Source organism: Amaranthus tricolor, chromosome 12 (genome assembly GCF_026212465.1).
Source record: "Amaranthus tricolor cultivar Red isolate AtriRed21 chromosome 12, ASM2621246v1, whole genome shotgun sequence".
Classification (NCBI taxonomy): domain Eukaryota; kingdom Viridiplantae; phylum Streptophyta; class Magnoliopsida; order Caryophyllales; family Amaranthaceae; genus Amaranthus; species Amaranthus tricolor.
In genome coordinates, this window is record NC_080058.1 from 5734704 (window position 1) to 5757630 (window position 22927).

The 22927-nt window shown below is 31.0% G+C and overlaps 2 protein-coding genes and 1 non-coding gene across 4 annotated transcripts; all 3 read left to right on the plus strand.

Annotated features, from left to right (window-relative positions):
• The first annotated feature begins 1362 nt into the window (after nt 1-1362).
• LOC130828315 (NAC domain-containing protein 86-like) lies at nt 1363-9481 on the plus strand. Its single transcript, XM_057694230.1, has 6 exons — nt 1363-1627; nt 3188-3465; nt 5142-5489; nt 6666-7070; nt 8196-8280; nt 8819-9481. The coding sequence occupies exons 1-6, from the start codon at nt 1471-1473 to the stop codon at nt 9319-9321; spliced, it is 1776 nt and encodes a 591-aa protein (XP_057550213.1). The 5' UTR covers nt 1363-1470; the 3' UTR covers nt 9322-9481.
• Nucleotides 9482-10688: 1207 nt separating this feature from the next.
• TRNAD-GUC (transfer RNA aspartic acid (anticodon GUC)) lies at nt 10689-10767 on the plus strand. Its single transcript has one exon. It is a non-coding gene; the product is annotated as a tRNA-Asp (tRNA).
• A 4488-nt stretch (nt 10768-15255) lies between these two features.
• LOC130828316 (uncharacterized) lies at nt 15256-22693 on the plus strand. Of its 2 annotated transcripts, none has more exons than XM_057694231.1 (11): nt 15256-15771; nt 17587-17698; nt 17790-17803; nt 19033-19251; nt 19441-19512; nt 19754-19843; nt 20296-20334; nt 20756-20860; nt 21061-21226; nt 21851-21960; nt 22415-22693. In XM_057694231.1, the coding sequence occupies exons 1-11, from the start codon at nt 15565-15567 to the stop codon at nt 22502-22504; spliced, it is 1224 nt and encodes a 407-aa protein (XP_057550214.1). In that variant the 5' UTR covers nt 15256-15564; the 3' UTR covers nt 22505-22693. The 2 variants fall into 2 exon arrangements, with proteins under 2 accessions (XP_057550214.1, XP_057550216.1); XM_057694233.1 differs by having other exon boundaries at nt 19441-19485.
• Nucleotides 22694-22927: the final 234 nt, after the last annotated feature.

Here is a 22927-nt window from a genome sequence, read left to right on the forward strand (position 1 = left end):
GAGACTGTAGACTGGCCCCACAGAAGTCTTTCCAGTGCACTTCCAGCGCACTTTGGTCTCACTTGTGCGCACTTAGGAAAACTTTCTGGGAGATCACCCATCCTCACCAAGCACGCTTAACTATGGAGTTCTTAGCAAATTGACTCCCATGAAAAGAAGATACACTTTGTTGATATGAATAGTCTATTAATTCTTTTTAAAGCAGATCTAGGGTATCACATATGTATTTATTAATTGTTTGATGACTTTTATTGAAAGGATGTATTTTATAGTATTCGAAATAATCTTGTTCCTCGTTGATTTTGAGATATGAAGACTAGTCATAACATATAAAAAATTTACTTAATAAGGTTGAATAAAAACACAATAATTTTTATATATTTTAATATTTTATTATTTATATAGGATTACTTTTACATTTATTGTGCTGTCACTAAATACTAATATGAGTTTTAGTTCTACCACTATTTTAATCCAGAGAGATATCCCAAAATAAAAATTTTCGAACTTTAGGAAATTTCTAATTGGGAAAATGAGAGTAATTAATTACACTTGAATACTTGATTTGGGCATGATCATGTGAATGCCATACTAGTGGAATTGAAGAGAAACCCGCCGAAATTCGTTAACGACCAATGGCCCAAAACTCAGTTAGTTAACGGCAGGTAATGTAACGAATCAAACATTACCACGTGGATTTTCTTTGCATTGTTTGATTCTTGAGATTGGACAATTTCTAAGTATAGGATCTTATTATTTTAATTATTAGCTCATCATGTTCATATTTCCAAACATAAATAAAAAGATTATTAATTCACAAATTCTTAAATGAGACGGTCTTTATTATTTTGACCTGTATACATTTAGTAAGTTAATAAAGTGATCACTTATAATTTAAATGTATAATAAAACAAGGAACCCTCCCAAACACCTTAATAAAGTAATCACTTACAATTTTAATTGTAATTACTTACAATTTCGAATTAGCTGTTTCTGCCCGGTTTAAAATTAAGTCTTGCATCCATATTGATTTTTACATATTTATTATTTATTTTTTAAGTCAAATCAAATTGAATTCAGTCATAAAATTAAATAAATATCAATCTGTCAGATCTATTTTAAATACGTATACTAATAATCAAACAACTTATGTTGAAAGATAACAAGAATCATAATTAGATGGGAAAAGAGGTAAAGCAATATTAGAAATAAAATTAAAACAAAAAACCCAAAAAAAAAATAATAATGAAAAAAGAAAAAGTAGATGGGGATGTAGCAATAGGGGGCCCTTTTCCTTTTAGTTTCTTTTTGTTCTCTTATTGTTAGGCTTACATAAAATAATAATGTTGATTCCATTCCTTTTTATATATACCAAACCCTACCTTAACATTTTTCTTCTCTCTCAACTTAAATTCTTCCTTTATTTCTCTTGAGTTTCCAAGCAAGCTTAAGCTTGAGTTGATCATAAAAATGGCACCTTTTTCATTGCCACCCGGTTTTCGGTTTCATCCTACAGATGAAGAATTGGTGGCTTACTATCTTAAGAGGAAGATTAATGGCCGTAGGATTGATCTTGAGATCATCCCTGAAGTTGATCTTTATAAGTGTGAACCTTGGGAGTTACCAAGTATGTGTTTTTCTCTTTAGTATTATTCTTTGCATAAGTTGTTACACAAATTCTTGTATGAGACGGTCTCACAGTGACACATGCCTCATTAGATTAAATAGCCTAATGATAAAAACTTTTAACTTATGAACTTCTTGTTTTGAGGTCGTCTCACTGTGAGACGGTCTTATAAAAGACGCTGAAATTGTTATACTATTTAATTTGCAAATGTTTTTGTATATTTAAACTCAACCCTAACTTTGCGCGAAAATACTAAGTTAAAGACCAAGACTAAGACTAAGCTACAATTACTTCATTTTAATTTGTTACTTCTTTGTATTTTCCTCCTTCATTACCCAATTCTATTTCATCAAGTTGAATTAGGGTTTATTTGTTGATAGAAAAAAAATAAGAAATTTTAAACTCAAATTGTCAAGTTGATCTTTAGGGTTCACATTCAAAACCCTTAAATAATGGATTAAGAGCTTTTAAGAATCCTACAATTTTTTTCTTATGTTATTATATAATTTTTCCTTTTATTTTGAGATTAATGTGGCAAATTAAAACAAGGCCATAACATGAATCATTTAGTGCTCCATGATTTTAGTAACTAACAAAAAATGATAATCATTTACATTTTAATCTATAAACTATTTTCAAAAAAATTGTTTTCCAAATGAAATATTTTTTCCAATATGCAAGCATTCATAAATCATAGAATTTTTAATTTTTATTTAGAGCAGGCTGAAAAATCTCTAAAGATAAAATTTATAAGATTGTGAGAGGAGTTTAAGCTTCCTTTCTCTTATATCAAAAAAATAATGTTGTACAACTCAAATTTATTATTAAGCTCATTATAGTTAATTAATTTAGTGATATATAAAAAGTGCATAAAATATTAGAGAAGCATAAGTTATACTATAAAAAAAGGATCGTTTATTTAGTGGTCAAAAGAAATGCTTTGCTTTTTATTTGTTTTCTTTCTTTTTAGGGCTTTCTACTACCTTGTTCCATTCTTTCTTTCATATCCATCGGAGATATACTTTTCTTTTAAAGCACTTCCCTTCATTCCAAATTATGTGAATTATTCTCTCTTTTTATTATATTTTATTTTCAGTTCATCGACACGATTCATATTAGTATCATATTATCTGCTTTTAAGTTAAGATGTCTATACTAATTTAGAAATCTATTACTTATTAGATTATATGTCATACTCTTTTTTCGATGTGAAACTTAGGATGTAGACTTTAACATACGATCTAAATAGTGATTGATCAGATTAAGGGGTGTTTGGTAAATGGTTGATAGCTGGTAACTGATAGTTAAATACAATCGCTGATTTTATTAACATAGGTTTGACCAGCTGATTTTAAACCTGTTACTATGAGAAGCTAATTCAAAAACAGCTTGTTCACAAAATCACAACAATAATTTGTTTTAATCAGCTAATTTACCAAACATTAGCATGTGATGGTTTGACATCCTCTATTTGTATCATAATAAGCTAAAATTGTTTAATAAGCTATTTTGTCAAACACTATCTAAATTAATAACAATATTTAAATTTGAATGACATAGGTAAGTCATTATTGCCAAGCAAGGATATGGAGTGGTATTTTTTCAGCCCAAGAGATAGAAAATACCCAAATGGTTCAAGAACAAACCGAGCAACGAAAGGCGGTTATTGGAAAGCCACAGGAAAAGATCGAAAGGTCAACTCAAAATCTCGAGCGGTGGGCATGAAGAAAACATTGGTTTACTACGGTGGAAGAGCTCCTCATGGCCACCGTACGGATTGGGTTATGCATGAATATCGCCTTGATGAACGTGAATCTCAACTTGCTTCTTCTGTTTTGGTACGTAATATTGAGTGATTTGCCTAATTGGAGTTGAAAAATAAAAAATTTCAATTTTAATGTTCTTTAAAACTTAATTTTCAAAATGGTGTTCATATAATAAAATAGTTTTACTAAGCTACATTTTTTGGTTTTGGTAATTCCTAAATTACAAGAGAATAAAGCTGTTTTGTCAAGTAAATATATGCGTTAAACAAATTATAAAATCTCACAAGTTTTACAGAAAGAGTAAAATATCTAAAAAAAATACTTCTACATACAACCAAAAATCTCAACCAAGTCCAAAAGTCAAAATCAATAAAAAATTTGTTGAAGATAGTGTATTCTTGTGATCTGTTGTTAGCATCATTCTTGTGATCTATTATAGAAAATCAGAGTTTGTAATGTAAAAAATAATACATTGAATATTGTAATACATTTAATGTAAAAACAGCTAATCTCTTGAGAGATCGTCTCTTTGAGAAACGAACTCAAGTCCAACCCATTAAAAATTAATACCTACTTATGATATTTTTAATGCCTACTCACATTATCCTTAATGCTTATTTACCATATCCTTAATGCCTATTTTTAATGTCTTTAATGTCTACTTACATCATTCTTAATAGTTACTTACAATATTTTAAAAAATATATAATGGGCTGACCTAATTAGAAATGGTCTCTCAAAGAGGCCGTCACTCACAAAAATTTGTGATGTAAAAAATGATTTAAGAGGTTTGGAACTTCCCAAACCAAAATCAAATTGATTTATGTAGTGTTTCTAAACAACTATTTCATTTCAAATTATGAATTTCAATTATGAAATCATAAATGAAGAATTTGAGAATGATAAGATTTGGGTTGTCATTCTCAAATTCTCAAGTTTAACTACTTTAAAAATAATGGTGGAATTTGATCCAAATCCAAATTTGAAAATTTTTAATTTGCCAAACAATAAATTTTAGTCAATTCCAAATTTTCAAATAAAATCATCGTTCCCAAACATAGCATATTAATTTTTTTCTTAATGAACACTAGTTTGGAAAATAAATTTTGGTGAACCCCAAATTGGAAATTTTTTTATTTTCCAACACTACTTAGGCAAATCATTTCGTAATATACCTATTAAATTAAATCCATATATTATTCACTATAATGAATAGTCCCTTCTATTTATCTTAAATGTCACATTTATTTTATACACTATATCCAATATATTTATTTAATTCTTAATATATCTAATTATATATAATTAAAAATTATAAAAATTTGATATTAATAAACTTTATATTAAAACAAATCAAATAAATGGGACACCTAAGGTGAATAGAAGGGAGTATATCATTTAAAATACTGATTAAACTTAATTTTTAATGATAATATACTATTGAGGTAACCTTTTAAAATAATCCAAACCAAGTATTACTTATCTCCTCAAAATACACTACATTAGAGAAGGTTACCTCAATAGTAAGAATTATTTTGAATGGATGGGTTGTCATAGTTGAAAATATTCTAACAAATTTCTAAAAATTAAGAAAATTATGTTTTAATCTCATTAATAACTAATACTATTACTATATTTTCTTAGAACATTGATTTTGTTGTTCTCTTTTTCTGAATTCTAATTTACGTAAGATACTAAATTAATGACTCTGACCTGACTCTATACATATACATGGTTATAAAATGTAGGATGCCTATGCATTATGTCGAATATTCAAGAAAACAGCAGTACCAACAGTACCAAAGAGTACAAGACCACAATATAATGCAGCTTGTCACACCCTAAATATGGGTCATCAAATGTCAAGTGATCAACAATCTTCAAGCCTAGACATATGCGACGAGTTTAATAGCTCGCCGGTGCCTATGGAACAGAGAACATGTACTACTAGCTTGGCTCGAGCCCATGGATCATCGTCGTCTTACTCGCATCGGAGTATGCAGGCAGATGATGAGGCTCAATGGCTGCATTATTTGAATGATCAACAAGATTTCAACTTTCCTACACCAACTTCTCACAATTACCCTCCTTCCAAGGTATGCATGCCCTTTTGGTCCAACTCAATCAAAAGTCTAAGCTAATAATTAAGAAATTATATGTTATATGTTCTAACACGCCCACTCACACAAGAGCCTTTTGGGCTAGAAGCGTGAATGTAGCACAAGTTCTCTTTATGCCGGACGTTGAATATTATACTTTAAATGCGAATTCCTAACTTTTTGTCACACTGATTTCTGATAGCATGTCAAAGATCAAAATCAATTCAACCGAAAACTTAAGCTAATGATTGAGACGTCTGGATATGTCATATACTCTGACATGTTAAACTAATAATTAAGGTTTTATGATATATTATAACATTTACAACAATAAATTTATAGTTAACGATTATTTAGAGGGGTCTTAAATGTGTAAGCAAAATGAATAAATTGCTCAAAACCCACAATTATAAAGGTCCTCCTCAATTTATATATTTTTGATATATTTTTCTGTGTTTTTGTTAAAAATGAGATGTTAAAAATTAATTATTATTCAAATGTGAAATTATAAATGTGTTAAGGCACATGTCTAAGCCTTTGCACTAAGCTACACATATATTACAAATAACAATTTACAACCATTATGACACTAATATACCTATCAATATATGTCAATTGTCATTGAGAGTTCAGATTACATTCATCTTTAAGGCATTAAAATCTCATAAGTGACTTTAAATTGAAATTTTTTAGCATTAATATGTATTCAAATCACATATATCACCAAACAAACAAAATAATTAGTAAGGCTTAAATTTTGATATTTATGGATAATATTTTGTTCATGAGTCTTAATATATAATAAAAAATGTACTCCTTCCGTTTCTTTTCAAACGTCACATTTGCTTTTTGAATATTATTTATCAACTATTCTTAATTTGTAATTTATTTTTAATCTATTAAATTAAAACATTGTCAAATCGGATTTTGTTTGATTCATATCAAGATAAGGTGTATTAATATTTATTATTTATAATTATTAATTATGCATAATTAGAGATATTAAAGATTGAATTAGTGCATTTGCAAAGGTGCAAAAAGCAAATAGGACGTTTGAAAGAAACGAAGGGAGTATGTTTAATTTCTATAATTTTGTTTCTTATTGATCAATTTTAGCTTGTGGGGATACTGATTTGATGACTCTGACTCTAATCATTTATAACCATGATGAAGGTTGACATTGCAATAGAGTGTGCAAGGTTACAACACCGATTAACATTACCTCCCTTAGAAGTAGAGGGATCATGGTCCCATACCTTTGGAGCAACAAGTATACCTTATAAAATGGGAATGTGTCAACCTTACTTTAACAAAGGTAGTAGTAGTAACACCGGAGGAGATATTCTAGATGAAATTTTATCAGTAGCTCAAGCTCAACAAGATCTCATTCAGACGGATTTCGAGTATAATACACCTTCTATGATTGGCGGATTTATGAGCCATGGTGATCCTATGAACCAACAAAAGGAAAGTTCTTTGAATCCCCTTATGGACAATTCATCTTGGGAGGATTCCAATTTGAATAGGATGGTTAACTTTTCGGATTTGGTTGTTTTTCAAGATACAAATTTAGATAAGGTAAATATCACAAACTTTCTTAATAGTAATCCATTCATCCATTCGTTTCTTAAAGAAGTTTTCATTTGCTATTTTTAGGTGTTTTGTTTGTTATTCTCATAAATAATCTTTTCATTTATATTACAAATTTTGAACAAAAATAACCTTATTTATACACACTTTAATATTTTTATAATGCTTATAGACCCCATATATCTTCCACTAACTTTATTTTAACATTTTTATATTTCTTATGGTCTCTACATGTTTCCCACTAACATTATAAAACTATTTTTTTATTAGTTGTGGTCTCCATATTTTTTCCATTTACTTTCTTGTAATATTTTTTCCAATGCTTATGGTCCCTACTATTATTCAATTAAATAATATATCTGCTATCTAAAATATTCTAATTTTCATAATTCCCGTAAACATTCCTTGTGGGAACTTGCATTAGAAAACTGAGGGAGAATATAACATATTATAGACTTAAATTGTTGATTTGAGTTTACGATTGAGTTGGTTTCTTGATTGATAAAAATGTTAAAGCATTAATCATTGCATCTACTTTATTTTAATATTAGTTGAGGCGATTTACTTATCATAAAGTCTTGTATGAGACCGAATCACCATGAGACAAATTCATATAATTAATCTATTTTTTTAATTGATCATCTCTTTAAGATTATATATGATCACTTTAAGGTTATAAGTGATCATTTTAAGGTTATAAATGATCACTTTAAGACAATAAGTGTATATTAGGGTAGCTCAATAGAAATGATTTTATTGTGAGACCGTCTCGTTTAAAAATTTATATTTCCCTCTATACATTGTAAGGTCGCAATCATCAGCTTAAATTAATTTTGATTTCATTAAACGAATACGATTAAAGGCTTTCACATAAACCAAATATGGGATCATATGAGCGTAACCTTAATCTTTTAGAGTATGTATATGATATTTGACCTATAAATTATTTTGACTTTGTATTTTAAGTCAAACCACTCGTATATGTTGTTGTTCAGATACCTTGTATAATTATGGTCATTTTTGGCCCAATATAAAATCTTTTTTCTATATCTTGCAATTAACTTCATGTTATCTAAATAATTCAACCTTTTTTGTTGATTTGGTGTCATGTAGGATCCCCAGCGTGAGTATGATAAAACAGTCCCAATAGAAAACAATTCAACATTGCTTCATGCAGATCAACTTGAAGAACTTCAAGGTAATATATCTACTATTTCCTAATTATAAGTTTTAGTTGATTATTTTTGTCCGAGTATACTGCATATTTTGGGGTCTCAATTATTAGATTAAGTTTTTGGTTGAGTTGGTTCCTTGATATGGTATCAAATTTCAACGTGACAAAAGGTCAATGTTCAAATCTCAATGACCCTTCATTTAAAGTGACATATTCAGCATCAGGTATAAGGATGACTTTTTGACCACACTCTCCTCTATGGGTATGAGCTACCGTCGTTCTTCCCTCCCCAGACCCTGATCATAGTTTTCTATGAGCGGGATATACTGGGTATGATGATGAAGATGAGGAGATATAACTATAAGGATGACATATGTTGCATCCACACTTCTACCCAAAGGACTTTCGTGTGAGGGGCGTGTTAAAATATGCAATATCATAGGGCGTCAACTGTCAGTTTAAGCTTTTGGTTGAGTTGGTTCCTTCACAATTTAATGTAAACTAATGGAAATTATTTTACAATAATATTTGTTATATCAATAATACTGTACGATCCATGCAGATGACTCTAAGACAGACGATTTCAAAATCAATGAAGATGATATAGACAATTTCTCAAGCAGTCCGAACTTCGAAGTGTTTGAGGAAGTTGAAGTGAATCAGAGCTTGTATGTTTCGTCTCAATGGCTAGCAGAAACTCGATTTCATCAAGTACAACCCACAACTACAGTTCAAGTCTACTTACAACGCGCTATAGGATTACAAAACACCAAACTTAATTCCTATGAAGTTTATGCTGAAAATAGTAGAAAAAAATCTTCATTTTTCTACAAATTGGTAAGGTTTGCTAAAAATAGTCTTAAGGGTAGAAAGGATTTGAAGAAATTATATGTGGAAGATAATCATCATATTCAAATATTTGATAAGTTGAGTAGTTCAAAAAATATGGGTGGCAAGGTAGAAAAGATTATGTCAAATTGGGTAATGTATAGGGTATGGCCTTCATTAACCCTTGTTTTGGCACTTTGTACCATATGGGCTAACCATGTTGGTCCCACTTCTTGATTAGGGTATAATTAACTCCACTAATTACTTATTGATTTAATTTTTCTATATATACAATTAATTTAGGTTATTGATTCAAGTAAGGTGGTAAAGGTTCCACCTTTGCTAGGATCTAATTTGTAATTTTTTTTCTTGAGACAAATTGAGAATATTTGAGATTATACATGTAATATTAATATATATATTTTATTTTTTCATTCCTAAGCATGCCATTCAATTTTCTTTTGCTTTAGAAATGTAAACTACATCAAATGTGTATCTAACATCTAACCCAAGTGATGTGCAAAGGTATTTAGGATTGTTTTGGGTGTGTTTGACTACTGAGGGCAAAAGAAAAAAAAAATACAGTTGTTAAGTGCATATTTTAAGTTCTACACGGAAAAAATAAAAAATTATTGATAAACATATAAGTGACTCGAGTTCAAATTAATTATAAGATATTTTGAAAAAGTACTAATAATCAATTCGTGTAAATTGTCCCAAAAAAACAATATTAGAATAATATAAATCATACCAATAAGTTGACAAGTATTTTTTTAATCTCACATCGTCTATTTATTTGGCTTCCGATATCATTATTTTAGACCTGATCATGGGCGGCCCGGCCCGCCGGCTCGAAAAAGTGAGGGTTTGGGTACCAAAATATGGCCCGATGGGCGGGTTTGGACAGAAAATAAGTGGCCCGAATTTTTTTGGGACGGGTTTGGGATTGGTGCTTGGCCCGCGGCCCGACACGAAAGGAGCTAAGTTGGTCCAATTAGTTACATATTTTGATTATTTCATATGCTAACACTTTTTTTTCATATTGCATCAAGGTCGGTCTACCATTTTTAATGTTGAAGAGGAGGAAGAAGAGGTAGATCGTGAAGATGACGATTGTCAAATCACTAATTAGTTACATAATTTGATTATTTTGTATTTGTTTATTTGAATTATTTGTAATTTGTGTTTTAAATTATGTATAATATGTAACAATTGTATTTGTTTGTTTCAATTATTTGTAATTTGTATTTTTAATTATGTATAAATAATATATAACATAGGCCCGCAAGCCCGCATATTACGGGTTTGGGCAAGAACTTTTAGGCCGCACTTTGGCCCGGCCCGCATCAATGAGCTATTTTTTCCACCCGGCCCGGTGTTTGATCAGGTCTACATTATTTCAATATTCCACGACAAATTATTTGTATTACAAATCAATCAAAGTAGTAAGTAATACGAATTATAAAAAATAAGGTTACTATTTCTTATTTAGCGAACTAACAGCTAATTCACACAACTATCCTACGCATAACATACCCTATATCAAGTTTGTAGAGTATATCAATGTATAAGTTACGATTACTATCAAATATGTCATAGTTGCAGTCGTTGTAGTATAGTGGTGACTGGTGAGTATACCCGCCTGTCACGCGGGTGACCCGGGTTCGATCCCCGGCAATGGCGTTTTTTCTTTTTATTTATTTATTTATTTTTTCTGATCTTGATTTCTTCATCAAGCTCGTACCAATCAACAGAGTAAACATATGCATTGTTAATAATTGAATAATGACATATTTAGGTTTGTTATTTACTGTTAGTATTTTTCCAAAATTTCAATTTAAAATTTTTGGCGATTGGTGTTTGGCTGTTAGAGGTTAGTAGGTTCCAACTAGTTTGTTTGACCCAATCGGTAACATTAATTATTTTGTTAATCGTTAAAGCCAACTATATAAGTTAGCTATTAATTATTAATATAAATATTTAGTTAAATAATTAGTTATTAATTATTGAATGTCTATTAGAGAAAAATAATTAATAAGCCTAAAATCAATTAAAAGACGTGTTAAATTAATTTTTCATATTATCTCAAAAGTCAGTTTCTAGTGAATGAAATGTTGTCTTATTTGAAGTAAGTACCACTTTTCACATGTAGGGTCATCATCTCGCTTTCGTCCCTCAGCCAACCTTATAATTGTTGAACATTTAGAGTATATAGATTTAGATTTGTATATACTACATATTTAGTATAGTAGTGGGACTAAATAAATATATTATAAGTCCAAATTAAATGCCTTAAAGAATTTGATGAATCATTACTTTGATTCATAAGTTTTGTTTGGTGAAACATTACTTTGTTTCATAAGCTTTGCTTGGTGAAACATTACTTTGTTTCATAAACTTTGCTTGGTGAAAAGCTTTGTTTGGTGAAACACTTTTGTTTCAAAATGAGGTATTGTTTGATGCATAACTCTATAAATAGAGGTTGCATGCCAAGGGACATTCAATCTCAATTTCATATAATTTATGATTTCTCTCTTAAGAATACTCTTATTCTTGTTTTTCTATTCTTGTTTTTCCTTTCATGAGATAATATTGAGAGAGTAATTAACTTTTAATATCATCAAAGTTCATAATTCACTACAACACATGTATTTACTATTGCGATTTCCTTGTGCTAGGATTTTGTTCTGTAGATTGTATCTCATTGTGAATTTTATTTATCATCCCAAACACCTTTGTGGGAGAAATATCACAATAGGAAAGTGCATAAACGTCTTCTACTCATATCAAGTTTTCGAGCGACTTCTCTGATTGTCGCAACCTTATCTTCATGGTGTCCATTTGGTGATTTACAAAGCAAGGAGTTCCATTGCCATCCACACAAGGGAAATACAAATCGGTTTGTTTTATTTGTATTTGCATTATATTTCCAATAATAATAATAAAAAAAAAGTCATTTTCTAAATGTCAAGATACAATCATTTAAGAGCTTAAGTTCATAATTAAGACTCAATCGTTATTTACTAAAACTTTCTCTATAGTATAAACTCTAACACTAAATAAATTAATTTTTAGCATTTAATTAAGTAAGAAGTAAAAAGTAAAAAATGAATGATATCGATAGCAGTGAAAGATGATAGGTTGATTGGAGATGGCGGTGACCGTGAGTGAGTGTGAGAAGCAAGGAGTAGGTGCGTATCACATGGGTTTTGTTGGTAAAAAGGCAAAGAATGAGAATGGAAACAGCAAAGGGATGTCCACATACAGACAAATTATGGCTTAAGCTTACGCTTCACGGGTTTGTACGGTTGCTTCTTGCTTCTCTACATAATTCCATTTATATTATCAAATCATTATTCCCCATTTTTATATTTCTAATTAAATTCCTCCCTAAAGCTTTCTCATTTCTCATTTGTTCATCAAGAATTCACAATTATCTATGGATCATCTTTTTTTTTTTTTTTTTTTTTATGTTTTGTATTTGAGTAGTCCCAATATTATTAATTCACCACAACACAACAATGTAGAGTTTTAGTCTAATATTAGTTATAGGGCCAGAGTAAAGATTATGTGGAACCTATTTATTTATTTATTTATTTATTGATAATATATTTAATAAATTGAAGCCCTCGTCTACCATTAATGGTAAAATAGGAACCAAAATGTTTGCAAAGACTTAAGGACTTGTACCCCTGACCAATAATATCATAAGAAATGCATATTTTTAGCTGAGCTACGCTTGACTGATAAACTATATAGAGTTTTTTAATATATAAGACCCCTGTTTTTTAGGGGTCCTAAGCAGTCGAACACCTTAAATCAGTCTAGAACCTCCCGTGATTAGTTGTCAGTTTAAATCCCATTAATAGGAAAATTTGTGATTGTTAATTTAGTGACAATAAGCATAGATTAAAATAGGAGTTGAAGTTTATTTTTATTAGACAAGTTAGAATATTAGAAATATATAAAATAAAGGAAATGATAGAAATTGTAAGCTATAATAGTCTCTAAATAAGTACAATTTAAGTTAAATAAGTACAATTTAAGTTGCCCTTATAGGCGAGCATTTATTTACAAAATAATTTAATTACACAATTAATTATTTATGTTTATCAATTTATTTTTTGAAACAAAACTGCCCACATTTAGAAAATATGAGAAGTACAAACTTAACTAAATAAATCACATAATTTGTATGTGATGTTAAAAGTTAATAGTTAGACTTAGTCATAGAAGTTCTATGCCTATTATGCTAATATCCCTTCCTTTTCTATTTGCCTTCATAAATGATTTAGTTTCATAAAATAGATTTATGAATTAAAAATAGATTTCATTCAGTCCTCTACAATTCAAGTTCCACATAATAAAATAAGAATTGATAAATTTGAAGTGAAACAACCATTGAATATTATTTGATAAAATAGCTAGCTGAAACAACTAAGTTATGAATGAATTACTTTCGAACAAGTTCCTACCAACAAGTTTATGAACAGCTGATAAAACTAGTTGATAAAATCAATTGATCAAATCAGTCACTACAATTAGTTATCAACTATTAGGTATCAATGATCCTTCACAACTGGCAGGCTCAACATAATTAATATAGATAAGACCTAAATCATCATCCTCATCATATCATCATATCCCGTGTATCCCATCCATAGAAAACTATGGACAGGATCTGGGGAGGGAAGGACGGCAGTAACTCATACACATAAAGGAGAGCGTGGCCAAAGAGTCCCCCAACTCGAGAAAGAATAAAATAAGATTCTGCAACTGACGGGACCGAGTGCGGTTGAAGCGAACTCCGCAAGTCTGTATCTTTATCACACACAAGTGTGACCCTTAGACATAAGATAAATATAAATCGAATGCATATGTATATAATAAAATAAAGTAAAAAAACAATTAAAGATGAAAAAGAAAACAACAACAACAATAATAATAATAATAATAATAATAATAATAATAATAATAATAATAATAATAGTAATAGCAACGAATAAAAGCCAGAGAATAAGAACACCGAAAACTAAGCGAAGGGAGAATCAGTAATCTAAACCATGGATAAGATGCCTCCACCTATCCCTATCCCTGATCAGGTCCTCAGAAAGGTTTAATTCATGCAAGTCAAATTTATTGGGGCAACCCGCATATATTCGATGATTGATATCTTCGTCAATCTCGCCATCCCTCTGAATGATTGATCCCAAATACCTGTACTTCGTCGTACTAGTAATCACTTCTTCACCAATAGACACCTGGTGAGTCGGTCGTGGTCTATGGTGGTCTTGTGTGGTTGACAAAAGCGATAACGGCTAACTCGTCTCTAAAGAAAAAAATGTTTTGATATTTGATGACGACGTACTACCAACAACCAACTGAAAATGAGAGAACCAGTGGTTTCGGGTGTAAAAAAAGGCAGTGAGGAAGAACAGATGAGAGTAATTGTCTGACTGAGGTGAGAAAGACGCGGAGCCGGTGAGTCGTGATAGACAGCTAAAACTATATGAAATTTTTTTCTCAATTGAAGAGGTTATGAATATGAATTTTTTAGGCAATAGGTAGATATGAGTATGAAAAGTCTTATTCAGTATGGGTAGTGGGTAGTAGTGGATATGTAATCTTACCCACCCGCCTTGCCTCATATCCACTTGATCCGCCCATATCTACATTCTACTACTTTACATCAATTTTTTATATTTTTATTAAAAGCTATTGACAATAAATTAAGGATATCAATTTAATTTTATTATATTGTATGGTTTATATACAATTAAATTTATAAAGAATTGCAACGTCATTGAGCATATAACGCGAACTTGAAGTGAATATGAGACAAGTATAAGGTGGGTACACCCATAATGGATATAGTTATGAATATACCTATTTGACCATAGTAAATTAAAATGAGTTTGAATGTATACCCAAGTGGACAAATGAGTATGAAAATTTTACTCGTCACAAATGATGAGCATAAAAATTTTAGTTGACATGAGTACATATTATACTTGTTCGCCCATTTTACCATCCTTGCAGTAATAAGATGTAAAGATATAATTAAAAATATACTTCTAGATAATATGACAAAAAGATTAAGGATTAGTGACACAAATAAAAAGATAGGAAAAGAGTATTCACCAAAATAGATGATTAAGATTTTAAGTAGGGAAAGTGAAGAAAACAATGAAAGAAATAATTTAAAAAAAAAAAGTAAAATGAGTAGGAAGACATACAAAATTCATTAAAAGCACAAGGAGCCCACAAAAGGACAATCCTAATAGCCAAAAAGCTAAAACACTTTCTATATGTTTGATTGATAATGGAAATGCCACACATGTACACAACTTACACTAATTTCTTCACTTAACTTCCCAAATTACCCTCATCAATCATCATTCATGCCCATCATCCCAAATCAACTAACATCAAATCACTTTACCTTTTACTTTGTTCTTCACACAAAAACATCCAAACAAAATGAAGAATTATTATTTGTGTTGGATGATGGTGATAATGTTGATGATGATGATGATGGAATGTATGAATGTTGTTGGAAAGCCACCCCCAGTGAAGGTTGGAAGCATATCAACAGTGGAGGATGCTGTGAATTTTAAGATTTATTATGGGCAAACCTTCAAAGTCATTAAAAACTCCATTGATGGTGATAGCTATCTTCTTATCCAGGTACTTTTATAATATACTCCTATTTCTCCTTCTCATTTTGCAACATTTTGTCGCTCTATGTTTGTAAATCCGTATTAAATATTGAGAATGATAATAAAAATTTATATAATTTAATATGAAAAGGCTATTGGTCATGTTTATTGTCTTTTAATTATCTTATTTTTTTATATATTTATTCCGGTCTAAAACAATTTGAATATGTGGTATAAAAAGATAATAAAAATGTTAGAAAAAAACTTTACACTCAAAAGATTCATAATCAGGAAAATGATATAATATATTTTATAAAAAATTATACTACAAATAGGCATTAAATAAAAGTAGTTAACATACTAACGCATTTGTCATTTTCATTTTGCAACATTTAGCTATGTTTGAATGAAATTGCAATATTTTCTTTGATTGTAATAAATTTAATTACTATATGCTCTTTGTCCTTTCATTTAGAGATATGTTCAAAATTACTCTAACATAAAACTAATGTAGAATAAAATAAATGAGTTAAACATAGTATGAAGTAGAAAGATATGTACCACTATAATAGAGAACTTAGTTGAATTTAGATGTACAACAAAAGCAATTCATAACAAATAATGTTATTTCCGTTTAGAATATTTTATTTTGAAGAAAAAAATTTAATTAAGATTTTTAAGACATATATAGATATAAAATATATCCTTGTGAGATCTCGTTAGATTCATCTAAATGTATACTTTTTATAATTTTTTAAAATACTATATTAAGATTCAAATTTTACTTTGAAAACTTTGCAAAAAGTAAACGAGAAGAAAAAAGAGTGGTTTTTAGTTTTATATTGGTATTAAAAAGTATATAAGGTACCAAAGATAGGTACCCCAATAGACAATGACAAAAGAAGATATTCCCAATAAATCTACTATTTTATCTCTCTTAATTATTACATTATTTTTTTATTTAAAATAGAATGTATTAAATTTTTTATTTCAATCCATATAATTCAACTCTCTCTTAGTATTCTATCAATTACATATTTAACTCTTTTTCATTTATTACCAAATTTTCACCATTTTTAAAAACATCATATTTGCAAATGATGCAAATTTAAGAAGAGTAAGTAGTAAAATAGTGCAAGAAGTGAAAACAAATGCTAGATCATGTGGATGGACAACGTAAGATTACTTAATTATAATTAATCTTTCTCAACCGGTAATTCATAGTGCTTGACTTTTAAAGCTAATCACCGTAATTATTCAATCTTAACTATTTATAATTCTAATAGAGATTTGAGTCATTCATTTTTTCAATAATAAATATTAATTATATTACAAATAAATACTTAAAAATATCATTACTTTGATGGTTGTAATTCGAAAAAAAATATTCAAATCGTAATTCGTAAATAATTCTAAATTTAATAATCAATTTTCGTATGGATGCTCTAAACTAACCCAAAACTTCATAAGCATTTCTTTTATGAACCATTGATCAATATATTACTACATCCTTTTGTTTACTATATATTACACACAATCATTTGCAAGAGTATTTATATTAGGTCGTGGTAAATCGTCACATAATATCACTATGGCCCACTTATGTGAACATGGGACACCCATGGGCTCGGGTCCACAAACCCACGGGTCAAGAGCGTTGACTCTTGCACATACACTTAGTGAAGTTTATTGTTTCTCAAAACCATATAGTATTAGAAAGATTAGCTCACCCAATGGCCAATATATATGCAACTCCATAACCTACTATTTTATTGATGTGTCTCACATTGAACTTATTAGACAATTTGTGCCATTTCTAATTCAAAGGGATTTTCAATAACAGAATAACTCAAGGATGGCAGGAAGAACAAAGTACTGCACAAGTAGGATGAAATCATTGGTGGTGCCTCTATCGAATTATGCACTTGATACTGATACATTTCCAGGCATTCCAGGTTAGGAATAACAAGTTTCTGCACACAATCAACTCAAACTATAACCATATATATAGGCCTCTAACGTGTTGCCTGTTTTCTAATTCTGCAGTTTCTTTCCTTGAGGTGAGGATCACTCCCAAGAACTTCTTCTAAGGTTTTTTATGCTATCGAAAATCTACAAGATGTTTCGAAAACTGGGGTAAATCTAACCACCAATGCAATGTTACATGTCAACATAGATTCCCTAATGTTTGCGTCTTGGGCTACCATGTCAGGTATGAGGAGGGTATGTGTTGCATTTAGAGGTATTCAATAAGGCGGGTCGACCCAACGGGTCAAGGGTCGGGTCATATTTAACGGGTAATTAGTGGGTCAGGTCATAAATGGACCTTGGTGTAAAGGGTCGGGCTAGGTCGGATAATTATAGGAACACAAATTTTTGTGAGAAACGGTCTCTTTGAAAGACCATCTCTAATTAGGTTGGCCCATAAAGAAAATATAGAATAAGAGTAGGCTTTAAGCTAAATTGAACTGGGCTTGAGAGACGTGTCTCAGAAAGACGGTCGCTCAGGAGACTGACTGTTATAGGAATTGGTTACGAAAAAATTTTACCGCTTTTTTTAATATTTTTATATGATATTATATATGTAGGTGGGTCGACCCAATAGGCCATAAAGTAGAATAAAAAAAATACTATATTATGAACTTTTAAAAAACGAATCAAAGTGGGTCGGATTTAAACGGGCTTCGATCCGCCTCAACCTGACCCATATAAATTTTGACCCAACCCCGCCTGTTGAACACCTCTAGCTACATCGACATTTCTACCATGAAGGGATCTCGTGTAGAGAGCGTGATAGAGTATATAACATAACCTGGGGTTATATAGCTTAAGCTTTTGGTTGAATTGGCTCTTTTGACATGGGTATGTAAGAATTTTGTCCCTTAGAATCATCTAGGATCAATGAAGATCAAACGATGCTATAATGTAGTGGAATCAGAGATGTGCTCTCCTAACTCTTAATGCGTAGTATGGTTTACGACTGATTCTTAATACTTCTTCCGTTCAACTATGCTTGCTACATATGACTTTTTAGTAATCTAACATGTTATTTTTTATCATTTTTATATTGAACTATACAAATCTAAAAATTATAAAAAGTTAATATTATGAAAGTTGTGATTAGTTGATTCAAATAAGAACTCACTTGACTATATTTTTTCTTACACATTAGTCGTAACATATAAAATAAGTTTGAACGATGAATAGTGTCAATAACAGAAATGTAGCGAGTATTTTAGAACGGAGGAATTACATTGTAAGGTTCACGACTTTCTACGCGTTGTAACAGCTTTTAGGGTTGCTTGGGACTTGCAAGGGCATTACTTCAAACGACATGGCATCCGAGTGTTTATCGAAGTTATATGAAGAAGGAGAACTAACAATGGTAAACAAGACTGAGATTGATCAACTTTCTCAGTTTTCTGCTTACTTTACAAGTTCCACTGACAAACCACAAGGTTGCAATATTGCTACATTTCTACCTTCATCTGAAAATTTCCCACTTCAGGTAGGGCCCTTTTAATCTTCTTATTTGTGTTTTAGAAAATATAATCTATTTGTTATTGCAAGTTTCCGAGAAACTATAAACTCGTTCATAATTCGCTAGCTAATTCGCTTTTGAATTCGCAATTCACTCAGTTTTGCCCAAGAATAGCCAAAACTGACTTGATCTAAACATTTGAATGTTATGTGTTAGCGCGCAGAGTGGATCAAGTATATAGCAGTGTTCGCAAACTTGGAAGTAAGAGCAAACTCGATTTTTAGTGCAGTAAGTGTGATTTTGTGAATGCCCTTTTTGATTCGTAGATATATAGTTATTTGATTTCAAATTATAATAGACTATCATAAAACGGGTTGTTAAATCATGTGCATTTCTTATATGTATGACTTTGCAGATGATATTTGCTATTTGGTTTTACTAGGGTGAAGTTATGCACATCCAACATCCCTTACTCCGTCTAAGTCAAAAACTTGGTTGAAGCCACTTAATAGCGTTTGTATCTTTGTAGGTTAAACAAAATTATATGTGCTTGGCTAACATGTCAACAAGCAGAGAGCCATCCTTCAAACCTGTTGTCGCTTGGATGCTTTACGAAGATGTAAGTATGGCGGAGAAATGTTCAAGTACATGCTTTTAGTGCAATTTTTTTTATTCCGAGGTAAGGACAAGAGGTAGATGGGGATCTGATCTTTCTGTAAGTGGTGAGAATCAAACCCTATTCACATGGGTGGAACGAAAGTCTTCAACGGTTCAACCACTTAGTCAACCCGTGATTTTTAATGGAATTTTAAAACCTTAATAGATTGTTCATTTTGGTTATGAACACAAATTAGTGTTTCCATATACTTGATGGATGCACAAGGTAGAATATGATATGATTGTTTTTGACCGCATTCCTCTAGTTATCCCTGTGAAAAGAGTACGGGTATAGATTGTCTGTCACTTTTCCTTACTCAGACCCTACTTGCGAGTGAGATATTGGGTATGATGATGATGACGTTTTTGATAATTGCTATATGAAATTACTGATCTTTGCGCTTTTTGCTGCAGGGTATATGGTCCTTCACAACAGAAACGTACAAAACAAAGGTAAATGCATTTCTCATTAGATTTCAATTATCTAAGAGTATTTGATCAAGTTCATTAATCATACTCTAATACTCCTAAATTTCTAGCAAGTCATTTTAACAGTTTTAATAGTTTGAATAAATATGCACTTAACCTGCTAGAAATACTTTACATATGAGGAAATTCCCACATCACTAAACTAGTGAGTTGTGGACTTGCATATAAGAATTGGTGGGTAATCCTCCTAACAACATATAGTTATGGGAAAGAATGAATCTCATCAAGTGTGTATGCAAGTCAACGTTCATTACAAGTGGGTCTGTGGGCCTGAGCTAACAGGTGCTCTGTGGGTGTGATCACACGAATGGCCCCACGGGGTGATCATGTGTGATGAATTGTCACAGCCTAACATAACTCCTTTGTTTATACAAACCTGGTGCAGTATGTGCAAGATGCAGGCGGAGAGAATGTCGATGAATCCATCAACAAAATGACCTATAACATCACAGTTCCTGATGACCTGGATCAACTTCATGCTATCTTATGTGTAAGTTCATTATCCATTGGCAATGTAATGGTTTTAAACTTCTATTAAGATGTCTGAGTTACATGTATCTATAGACTTTTTTCTATATTTTTCCGATGATAGTTGGATCGCTTAAATTACTTCTTATTAGACTCCGAAACATGTTATTTTTGACATTCAGAATTAAAACATGTTTGTTTGACGGATTTTCTATGTTGTAGACGGTGGATGTGGTGATCGACGAAACATACACGGCTGATCCTGTTGCATACAATATAACTACGTTCCTCCAAAATGTTGGTGTCGATGACAAATCCTGCTTCGCTTTTATGGCAAAGGAAAGTGTATGGAGATATGACAAGAGAATTCAGAATAATACTTCACTTGGTGAGTATTAGTCTTGTGTTTCTCTTACTGATCCAAAATTAAAGCCCTTGCTACACCAATTTTTGTTACTTATAATCTAGTTACAAGATGTTAATGAAAATAATGAGGTTTTTTTAATAGGATAAATAGAAGAGCTCACCTGAAAGACTAGTCTGATAGGTGAGAGAGCCTATTTGCCTATAAACCCCACACCAACGGCATACACAACTGATGTGGAATAAGTCTTATACCTTGCAATGGACCATAACAATCGACACCCCGTAAGGCTAACATCATCTTAAGGTCACGACTCGCTCTTCCAGGCCACTCACTCCGAATCCGGCTCTGATACTATTGCTATAGGACAAACATGAGAGCTCACCCAAAAAATTAGTTTGCTAGGTGAGAGAGCCCATTTTCCCATAAACTTCATACCAATTGCATACACAACCGATGTAGGATAAGTCTCATACCTTGCAATGGATCATAATATGTTCCCACATGATATACCCTGTTCTTTAGGACCTGTTTTCAATTCTATTTAAGTTTATTCAGTTGGGTCCAGTTCCATTCAATTCAATTCAATTGTCATTGTTGTTATGGTTATTCAATGAGGTAATACAGTTTTGTATTGGTGTCCTCAAGATTGGTACGACGGTGCTGTGTCTCAGCCTCAAATAGTATTGGCAGACTTAATGGAAGCAATCTTTCCCACAGGAAACTACACCACTGCTTATTTAAGAAACCTTGCTAAGGTACATTCATTTTCTTATGATCTCATCTTGGTAATTTTTTGTTTCTCTACCTCTTTCGTGACTCCGTCCCTTAGAGATTGCCCCATTAATCACAAAAAAAAAAAAAAAAAAATCTTTTCCGTTTCTTTTTAAATCCATTTGCTATTGGGTTACTATTCATCAATTACTCTTAATTTGTATTTTATTCTTAATCTATGCATTAAAACAAAGTCAAATAGATCTTGTTTGATTCGTCCCAACATATTTATTAATATTTAGTTTTTATAATTTTTAATCATACACAATTATCGCTATTAAGTATTGAATTAGTGCATTGACAAACGTGTAGAAATAAAATGAGACATTTAAAATGAAAAAGAGGGAGTACATCCAACTCGCAATTCACAATTTAGAGTTTCTCTTGCAAGCAATCATTGTATGATTGTATCATTAAAAATGATTTGTGATCATACAGGGTGAACAGATTGCAGATACTAACAGCTATGACAAGTGCAGTATGGACGCCTTGAGTGCTCTAGACCCCACAATCATACCTTGTCAATAGCTATTCTAAGATCAAGCTTAGGATATCAAAGATAGAATTGTTCACCATTATCTTATTTTTTTAGGAAGATCTTGTCGGTCTTTTGTTGTATTTACAAGAAAATGTTAGTATAAAGAAAAAGCTGTAGATACAACTTTGTGCTTTGGAAATTTTATTTGATGCACAAGATTGTGCTTTTTGCAACAAAAATTGTTAAAGCAAGGGCCAATAATCTTAATGATGACGTTAACTTTAAACATATAATCGAACATGCTTTGTCTTGTACTTTAGAGAGGGTCGATAAAGATGTGTCGGATATGAGTGATTTAAGGTTTGGAACGGTTGATAAGAGTTGCTTGATCAAAGCAACAAAGAAAGAAGCAGACTGTGAATGGCTCGACCAACCGCTTGATCGAGTAAAGTCTTGCTCGACCGGTCGAGCGG

Coding starts and splice junctions, on each gene's coding strand:
- LOC130828315 (XM_057694230.1), top strand. CDS start 1,471: ATGGCACCTTTTTCATTGCCACCCGGTTTTCGGTTTCATCCTACAGAT. Junction 1,628..3,187: donor TGAACCTTGGGAGTTACCAA/GTATGTGTTTTT, acceptor TGAATGACATAG/GTAAGTCATTATTGCCAAGC. Junction 8,281..8,818: donor TCAACTTGAAGAACTTCAAG/GTAATATATCTA, acceptor CGATCCATGCAG/ATGACTCTAAGACAGACGAT.
- LOC130828316 (XM_057694231.1), top strand. CDS start 15,565: ATGAAGAATTATTATTTGTGTTGGATGATGGTGATAATGTTGATGATG. Junction 15,772..17,586: donor ATAGCTATCTTCTTATCCAG/GTACTTTTATAA, acceptor TTTCAATAACAG/AATAACTCAAGGATGGCAGG. Junction 21,227..21,850: donor TCAGAATAATACTTCACTTG/GTGAGTATTAGT, acceptor GGTGTCCTCAAG/ATTGGTACGACGGTGCTGTG.